The sequence below is a fragment of the Galeopterus variegatus genome, unplaced genomic scaffold (genome assembly GCF_000696425.1).
Source record: "Galeopterus variegatus unplaced genomic scaffold, G_variegatus-3.0.2 Scaffold62, whole genome shotgun sequence".
Lineage (NCBI taxonomy): Eukaryota > Metazoa > Chordata > Mammalia > Dermoptera > Cynocephalidae > Galeopterus > Galeopterus variegatus.
The window spans coordinates 116,713-126,199 of record NW_007726173.1 but is presented as its reverse complement, the minus strand read 5'-3'; the positions used below and the strand labels follow the sequence as shown (position 1 = coordinate 126,199).

At 39.9% G+C, this 9,487-nt stretch overlaps 1 protein-coding gene across 1 annotated transcript; it reads right to left on the bottom strand.

The window, feature by feature from the left end:
* Nucleotides 1–1,866: 1,866 nt before the first annotated feature.
* Nucleotides 1,867–9,318, bottom strand: EIF5 (eukaryotic translation initiation factor 5). Its single transcript, XM_008576330.1, has 12 exons — nucleotides 9,265–9,318; nucleotides 8,528–8,807; nucleotides 8,338–8,419; nucleotides 7,873–8,045; nucleotides 7,464–7,575; nucleotides 6,499–6,644; nucleotides 6,088–6,246; nucleotides 5,602–5,763; nucleotides 4,954–5,118; nucleotides 4,467–4,601; nucleotides 3,043–4,082; nucleotides 1,867–2,940 (listed from the first exon to the last, which is right to left on the bottom strand). The coding sequence occupies exons 2-11, from the start codon at nucleotides 8,597–8,599 to the stop codon at nucleotides 3,993–3,995; spliced, it is 1,296 nt and encodes a 431-aa protein (XP_008574552.1). The 5' UTR covers nucleotides 8,600–8,807; nucleotides 9,265–9,318; the 3' UTR covers nucleotides 1,867–2,940; nucleotides 3,043–3,992.
* Nucleotides 9,319–9,487: the final 169 nt, after the last annotated feature.

The window sequence follows — 9,487 nt, the reverse complement described above, 5'->3', positions numbered from 1 at the left end:
AGTTGTGGGAGCTTCCCAGCCAACACCACCCGTTGGACAGCCTGGGCCACCTACTAGTTCAGGGTGCTATTCACAGCTGTTATGAGATCCCAGGAGGGTGCAGCCTATCTACAGCTACTGACCTGGCTTAGTCTGGGCACATGATAAGTGTTGCTGGTGGCAACCACCAAGGGGATATTACGGTCTACTTGAGGGAAAGACTGTACCCTGAAACTGCACAACCAAAAACAGCTTTTCTTTTAGCTGCCCATTGCTCTTCCATCAGCTGTGAACCCTGATATCTGGCACTCCCAGCATAGTCTGCCCTTCTAGAAAGCACCACTTCCCCCATCGCCCCAGAGAGGCATTAGGCTCCCAGCAGGATTTTTCAGGGTTGCACACGGGTTGCTATCCCCATCACGCAGATATGGAGTCTCCCAGTTTTACATGGATGCTCTGGCCAGAACCCAGGTTGATTGCAAAACCAAAGTGAACATTCCTCCCTTTGCAGTATCCCACCCTTTCCCACATTGCAGCACACACAAGCTATTCAATCTTCTGGCTGTAAAGAACCATGAAAATTTGATTTCTAAAGATGTCTGCTGGGTCAGAAGCCAGAACCAGAGCCCTACTGTAGGCAGACATAAACCCCAAGCTCCCAACCGATTAAAAGACTCACAGGGTCACACTGGTGCACAAGCCAGTGAGACCTTTGGCAAGTCACCTGCCCACATCACCAGTTTATGAAATGTCACTGTTATGAATCAAGGTCTCTAGAGTACTGGAGACAGAGGTTAAAAAAATGACTTCCTGTCTCCCCAGAAAGGAGGGAGCACACAGCACGTCAGTCAGGGAAGGCAGATACAAAAGTGCAGCAGTTTCTAGTAGTGAGAATGCTCTGAAGCTTCGGAGTGGTCAGAAAACACAAAGTTTTAAGAACCATTAAAAAAAAAAAAAAATGCTGGGACAGGGTCAACTTTCTATTTCTTGGTTACTCTCTGGAATACTGGTAGGCAGAACTGTAGTAGAAAAATGGCTTACTAGAAAAGCAAGGATTATTTGCAGAGATGTTAGGGAAGTTTAAAGTATCTTAATTATGGTTTGACTATTTTGTTAAAAATAAGCTGTAAGCAAACGGGAGCATAGTCTTTGGTTTTAAGCATAACTAAGCAGTGCAGGAAAGACAAAGTGGTTGGGTGACGAGTCAGACTGAATGAGTGACCCTAGAACAGCAGAACTTATACCTCAGGACAACGATGAGAACTGAGCTAATGGAAAATGCAGAAGGCTCAAAATTACTCCACGAATCTTTCAGGAAGGCCAGCTTTCATTTCTAAATTACTTCCAGGTCAAAGGTTTATGGAGTCAGTGTTTGCTACACTGGAGTAAACGGCTTTGGGCCCAATCCTAATATCCCTCCCACATGGGAAGCAGAGATAGAGACCACCTCCTGCCCCTCTTCTGACCTTTAGGACCCAAATAAGAACCTTGTAAGTTTAACTTCAGAACTGACTTATTTAGAAAGCAATCTTCCCCACTGCCTATTTTTTAACTAGAGATACACACTGTATCTAGTTATACAGCTATATATTCAAAATCTGAATTCCCTAGTAAGCACTTAAGATTTCAAGAAATAAAATTAAGGCAGACTTTCTGGTTCATAGTCAAACTTGTGTTACAGAATAGGAATACCAACAAGACCACCAAACCCAAGGAAATCCAGTGATTCAATGAACTAAACATCTGTTTTGTGAACATGGATGGCAAGTGTGACTGCAGGAGACATTCAACACAAACCCAAAGAAACAGTTACAAAACAGGGCAGCTCTGATTTGATCTCATTATAAAATCATAGGTTAATTTTGATATTAAAGCAGAGACAAAATATAATTTTAACATTGTTTTAATCAAGTAATGTAGCTATTTGAAACAAAAAAATCTTAAGACATTTCAATAGAGCAAAAGTGAAGAATTACTCTATTAGCATAACTTCTGTGAATAAAATTCAGATTACATGAATTTGAATTCCACTGAAAGTTTGGCACCAGACTGAACACTGGTCTAAGCCAAAATTTTCTTAGTGTTTAGAAGCCCTGAACATGTTTTCCTTCAGAGTAAAAGTTCTATAACAGAACCTCATTAGCCTGACAACGGGTATGCTGAGTGCAATTTAGCTTAGGCCACCAGTAAGTCCTACAGAATTTCAGTTAATGAAAGCAAGTTGGCCTTGCAGCAGTGAAACTGAAACCTAAGAAACATGTTGCAAAAACTTTCTATTCTCTTTGGTGTGACAAAGCACATTCCCTCCAGCTATATGGCCTCCTGCTCTCCTCTTAACAGAATCTATCAAGACAGCTGGAGACCAATTCTTATTTCCCCAATAAGATTGCTAGGTTTCAATTCCTTAGAATATCAAGTTAACAAGGTTTTTATTTTATCAAATGTCTATAATTTCAATGTGAAAAATTTTTATACACATTATTAAGGTCTCAATGTATGAGTGGGAATCCATATTCCCACTGTGCACTTTTTGTGGAAAAGAATAAATGCAACATGTTTTTACCTTGAAGATTACTCAAATACAGTCAGAAGCAAAATCAAGTTCTAGAAAAGTTAATTGGGCAAGGAATTCAAAAGAAAAATTGACTTTTACATAGACTGGCTGGGCCAGGCCCTAGTCCTGTGAACTCAGTGGCCATCACCACAGATTTCTTGGGTATCTGGAAATATTCAGTGTAAAGTAAAAATACCCCAACTCTTATACCAAATTTTAGGTTCCGACTTAGAAATATGCTTTTAGTTTTGTTTTTTTATAAATAAGACATTATGGGAAAAAAAATCAAGTTTGAAACATTAGTTAACACTTATTTTGGCAAGATAGCAACCAAAATCTAAAAAGCATAAGCTTTCTGTCCAAATGTAAAAGGCATTAAAAGAACAAATTGTACCGGGGGTAAAAACCACAGTGAACAGAAAATATATCTAACCAAAATCTAAAAAGCATAAGCTTTCTGTCCAAATGTAAAAGGCATTAAAAGAACAAATTGCACCGGGGGTAAAAACCACAGTGAACAGAAAATATATCTAAACATCTTGAAACTGTAATTTAAACCATAGGGTAAAAACTGAAAAACTATGCTCAGTTTTTGCTAGAGATTAAGTGCACCTTTTTCTGTTTCCCCCAAATAAAATCAGTTTACTATTTAATCACACCCCGAAGTTTGAGTTTCCTCCCAGTACAAAGCAACCACTACATACACATAAAATGCTTGTTAATGTAATAATTTCCCTGATACAATATGCAATGAACACAATTTCAAAGACTATAATTTTCGGCAAGTGTAGAACTGAAAAAACAATTCCATGTTTCAAAACCTGCTCTTAAAAGTTATTTATAGGACACTCAGGTCGTTTTTACTTCTCAATCTGATTATCAGTCTACCTCACACGGGAAGACAAATTACCAGATGCCAATTTGAGGGACTAGAGATAAAACTCAAGACATATTATATTTCTCCATGGCTGAATATGGTTATTACAAATAAATTTGTTTACATCCTGCTGAAGATTGCTTTACAGTCTCGGCACTTAACAATATTGAATAGGCTCCAAGAATCCTATCAAGTTAAATGATGGTGCAACATTTTAAAAGGGAGCCAATTACTTCAGCTTAAGTCATTCACAGCCAAAAATCTGAAGATTGACCAAAAAAATCAAATCTTTATTTTTATAACTAACTGTATAAATGTGATCCAAATGTGTCCACCACTAGTTTTTCAAAAAGAAAACATGCTATAAATAAGCAAACTATTATCTGTTCACTGATGTGTGTATGGACTCCCCTAGATGTCTCGTTGGGCTTAATTACATACAGACCACTCACAGCAATAAATTTTTAGTACAAAGTGTAGCATGATGTTAAGCTATTTTAGCTTTCGCACATTCATGTTGCACTTCTGGCTGATAATGAAGAAAAATTTGCAGCATTACACTGGTAAGCTAGGTTGCACCCTTTAAATGGCATCAATATCAATGTCATCATCCTTATTGTCAGACTTCACAGTTTCAACTTTTGGTACACTGGCAGTCTTCGAATACACCACCTAAGAAGAAAAATGACTTTGATTGTAAACCTTTCTCCCAATAAACGTACTTATAAAACAAAATAAATACAAATCAAGGTCACAAAGGAGAAAAACTTCCTAGATATAGCTATCATTCTTCATGAAAGTCTTGTTATGAGAAAGTAAATTATCTGACACGATCTCCACAACCTGTAGTTTGTTCTGACAGACCATGTCTGGTGGGTGGAGATTTCTATCACTCATCCTATTGATGTAATTATTTTTCCAAATCAAGAGCCATAATTTATTACAACTCATATCTGGAATTAGCCAAAACTGCCGATTTATATTACCTCTCACAAACCTTTTAATCTCAAACAGCCATAAGCTAACACTGTATTTAACACTTTCCCCAGTATTTACCTCAATGTTCTCATCCTCATCATCATCTTCACCACCAGAAGATTCTTCCTCTGCCTCCTTCAGCCATTTTATAAATGGTTCTGCTTTGACACGAATCTCTTTGGCAAGTTCTTTTGAGACATATTTCTTAGAGGCCTAAAAAGTTTTCAGCACAAGTTTCTTAGTCTGAAGATTTTAAAATATACCTTACACCTTGTTATTATTTACATAATCCCTTTTCTTGGGCTCTTTGAGAGGACTGTGTCATATCCTAATCTTGAATCCTCAACAGAACATATATATTCTGCAAACACATAGTGGAGTCTAAGCAGTTGGGACTACAAAGCTGACATGGTGGGAATCACCAAGTTATACCAGTCAAGCACAGGGACTGAATTTTAATTAGAGAAGAAACTAGGCATTAGATATTACTTCTACATCCAGAAAATACAACAGCTCTGTGTCTCACTACTTTTGAACTTGAAGAGTCCACTTATGTATTCCCCACCTTTTCCGACCAGCTGATGATGACCTCCTCTTCTAAAAGGTCTGCGTCATACATCTCCTTCAATATATGTGGAATCTTGGAGATGAGCTGAGCTTGATGCATTGCTACCACACACTCCAAACCATGAAGAAGGTACCGCTGAGCTTTTTTGTTGTTGTGACAAAACTGCAAATAGATATCTTGGCATTAACAAGCTTTTTCAGACATTCTAAGTTGACAATTCTTGTATTCAAGAATATCCATCCTCTTAAGATTAAGAATACGGCCTATATAACAGTGGTTCAAAAAGATCAATGCACAGAGACTCATGTATCACTATCTGTAAGGGTCTACGCACAGCATTGCATTTTCAGATCTCACAAGCTTGGTAAAGTAAGTCAATTATCTCCACTTTTAGAACAACAAAGGGCCGGCCCGTGACTCACTCGGGAGAGTGCGGTGCTGATAACACCAAGGCCACGGATTCAGATCCTATATATAGGGATGGCCGGTTAGCTCACTGGCTGAGCGTGGTGCTGACAACACCAGCAAGCCAAGGGTTAAGATCCCCTTACCAGTCATCTTAAAAAAAAAAAAAAGAACAAAGAATGAGCAAAAGTGGTTAAAAGTGACAGTTCCCAGCCTACAAATCTAAAACAATTTGCTTACTCGTAGAAAATGGCGCCTGTATTTTTTAATTTGTTCTCTTATCTTCTCATTAAAAAGAACTTCGGTTAGAACAAGAGGACCCATGGCTTTTACATCCAGTCTTTCTGCTTCAGCAACAATTTCTTTGTCACATGCGTCAATAATACCCTCTTCTTTCTTCTTCTGCAAGTGTAAAAGGAGACAACTCTGAGGCACATTTTGCTAGGCTTGAGATACCAGTCACACCCTATTCTCGGACTTTTTTCAACATAATTTATTACTTCTAAACGATATACACAACTATTAAATGTAGTGCCTAAAACCACGGTCAAAAAAGTTTCTTAAATAAATTAACAAAAAGTGAAAATAAGCTTTGCATTAGAGTATTCAAAAGATACAAGAAAGTTACTTCCCAACCACCCAGCTGAAAAGAATAAAGTCCAAGGGAATAAATAAAAAGTACAATTGTCGGTTACACTGATTTTTAGATCAAGCTAATGTTTTTACCTTAACAAAATCAAACAGGATATTGACCCGCTCTTCAACAGTTCTTTCCAAATCATCACTAAGTGTCAAAACTTTTGCATGGTCACTGATTTCATCCATTCTGCGCCTTTGAGCTTCCTCAGTTGTATCCTCCCCCCAATCATCATCCTCCTCCTCTTCCTGTTTACAGAAACAAAGATGCTTGGTCAAAGGCCTGAAAAAAATTAAAAATACTCCAAATTTTGTCAAGTTAATGGCATTAACTTCATTTTCTATCAAAAATAAATTGGGTTAACCTTAATTCAAGCAACCAACAGCACCTAGGGTTATAATATCACACTAAAGGCTAGTTTCACTTCTGCCCACCCTCAACCAAATGCTATGTACTTTACAAAATTTTAGTGCCTACTAGGCTGTCAATCCTGCACTTACCACAGCATGTGGAGGAGGACTGATTTCATTTGGTGGTGGTGGCGGTGGTGGCGTCTCACTGCTGGATACAGAGCCATTTTCCTTGTCTTTGCCCTTTCTGTTTTTCTTTTCTTTTTCTTTCTTTCCAGTACTATTGTCACTATTCTCTATAGAAAAACAGAACGGAAATAAAAGTTTAGTTTCATAGCTTACATTACCTCAGACATTTAAAATCCTACCCTGTTGTTATGTGTCCCCTTAGAAAACCACACACACACAATGCTACCTAAGGAGCTTCACAGATCAAATTCATCCACTGTTGTTTCACAGGTTAAAAAAAACTCGGGCTAAACACTGAGTGACATGAAATACTATAAGTACTAACGGTTGAGTAAGATTAAGATGAAGCGGTGACGCCTCAAACCACCAGGTAAATGCTGTCCCCCTCGGGGTTGCTCTCTTCCATCCCTCATAAACCTGAATAAGGCCCCATCTCAAGCCAGCTTCAGCCAGACTCAAATGTTGTTTAAGTCTATATAACGGCTCGTCTCATGGAGAGAGAACACCGGAATAGGTTAGACTTTCTTGCTATCGCAAGCTCAAATTGTGTCAGACAGCTTCGATCATCTGCCACAGAGTGTTGCTTGCAATGCTCTAAGGCCACTTAAGCTTAATGAAGCAAGCCCCGTTTACAAAGCAGGACCACAAGTAGAAGATCCTTTGCTGGGTTCCCACCATGATCTGTTTGATAACATTTCATCTGTCCTAAGATGACCTGTCTTAAAGATTGACGGTATGGTACAGGCTTAACTGGCAGCCTCCTTTTCACTTTTAATGGTACATTTTTCAGTCTTAGACTTAACAAAATACAGTACAAGAATCAAGAGTTCCTTCTATCCTGGTTTTATAACCAAAAAACTCCCATTTTGTTTTCAACAGTTAGTTGCTTTATGTTAAGATCTTAGAATTTCATCATGAAGACTTACCAGGTGGGTTTTTGAGAATGAACGTGCAGAGTTTATGATGTGTGTCAAGCATGCCTCGATAGCCACAGGCTTTACAAGAATGACCTATTGTTTGCTTCTTTGGATTGACATGCTGCCAAGAAAATAAGAACAATTATGTCATCCATAATATGAAACAAATTCTACTGTGAATTTGTGGAACAAAGTGTACAAATACCTAGCCATCAGGAGATATCTAAAACATCAGCTCAACACACAAAATTTTTTCAGTGACCTGTTTTGTTTTGTTTTTTAAAAAGAAGCATGGAAATGGAGATCTCCAAAATTTTGAGGTTTTGTTTCATCTTCAACTATGTCTGCTCTGCCTTCTCAGGAACATGAGAACTGATCACAAATGCAGATATATAGCTAAAACGTCAAAGGCACTCACCAGTTCTGTTTCCGGATTCTCACACTCAGGACAGAGAACGAACTTTTTAATGAATCCATCCAACATGTCTTGCAGCTTACTCGCCTCATGAGATCCATTGACAATGTAACGGTCATTCTTAACATCAAACTGGGTCTGTGCTCCCAGCTCACAACCAAAATATTTGGTGGGATCTATTTGCAGAAAACAAAGTTTGAGTTATTACAGTTAACTGTATAAACTGAATGAAGAGCCAAATGTTAGTTATCGCTCTACGTTTTAAAATTATTGGGTTAAAGAAATGTCTTGCCTGGGTAGTCGTGCAAACTTAAAACTACCTGATTTATCGGTTGCTATAAGTCCAAGGTTCCACACTTAACTCCTAAGTTAACTAGCATATAATTCAGGCAAGTTTTCCAGCTGAAAGACTGTGAAAACTCTACCCACAGTAAGCCTTTCCAGACTTCTCCAAGAAGCTTTACTCACACGTTGGAGGCCGATTAAGCGCCTTTGCAACGTCAACCATGTTGACTATAACTGTCTTGATTCCATTTCCTTTGCCCTCCACCTAAAAGAAAGTAAGAATTTAAATTCTGTTCTGTCTTCCCTATAAGACGCAATCTAAAAAATCTATAAGGAGCTGCAGCATTTGTACTAATAAGAAGATTAGTATTACCTTCGCAATCAGACGGGGCATCTTGTAGCGATAGAACTGGTCTGAAACGCTGCGGTTGACGTTGACAGACATTTTGGCTTATTAGTGGCTTTATCAATAAGATGAAGAGATCTTTGATTGCAACTTTTTGGTATCTTCTGTCTGGAGAAGAAGGGATGACATAAACGACTGCAAGAGTTCTCGGTCTCTGACATGAAAAAATTTTCGCCACTGAGGCTGTAAGCTTCTTGCTTGTATGCTATGTTTCCCCAATACAGGTACCAATGGCTGCGCAACAGCTCTGAAAGAGAATACAAAAATTCCCCCAGGTTTAACACCATTCCTGCATGGAAATGCTTCGCTTCACTTCACATCTTAGTCAATTGTGCTTAATTAATCTTATGTTAAAAAGTATCCGAATTCACAACACCTAACACAGCACACCTGTAAGAACATAAAAGGCCTCCATCTTGGCTAAACAGTCAGTCTGGTAGGAAAATGCCTGATTGGAAAAACCGTGCTGCCTCAGCTGCCGTGGGTTTACATCAGACCAAAGGTAACTGGCAGGTCAATGATCTGCTCTGCGGAGTGACCCTGTTTCAACCGCTGAGAAAGGAATCCAGGCCCTGTCCTCCCCCACCCCCAGCCTGTATTAACCCAAGACTTCCCGAACGCGCCTCCCTCCCCCATACCCGCATTTTAGCATATGGAGCCGTTCTTTCGCTCGCCGGCCTACTCCTTCGGCGGCGGTGGCTTACTTCAGCGGCGCTTCCGCGACACGGAGCGTGTGCCGGCCGTGGGGGGCCGCCGGCCCCAACCTCCACCCAGCCTCCCTTCTCGGGTGCTCCGACACTCGCGCGACCTTTGCCCTGTCCCCATGGCTACCGCGCCCCACAGGCGTCCCGGCCGCATTCCCAGGCGCGGGCCGCCCCGGCCGGGCGCGCACTGACTCAGCCTGGAGCCGCGGCCACGCGCGGCGCG

Excerpts from the sequence above, each read along its gene's own strand:
- EIF5 (XM_008576330.1), bottom strand. The coding sequence starts at position 8,599 with ATGTCTGTCAACGTCAACCGCAGCGTTTCAGACCAGTTCTATCGCTAC. Across the intron at positions 5,764-6,087 it reads TCCTGTTTGATTTTGTTAAG|AAGAAGAAAGAAGAGGGTAT; the intron begins GTAAAAACATTA and ends TTACACTTGCAG. Across the intron at positions 4,083-4,466 it reads ATGAGGATGAGAACATTGAG|GTGGTGTATTCGAAGACTGC; the intron begins GTAAATACTGGG and ends TTTTCTTCTTAG.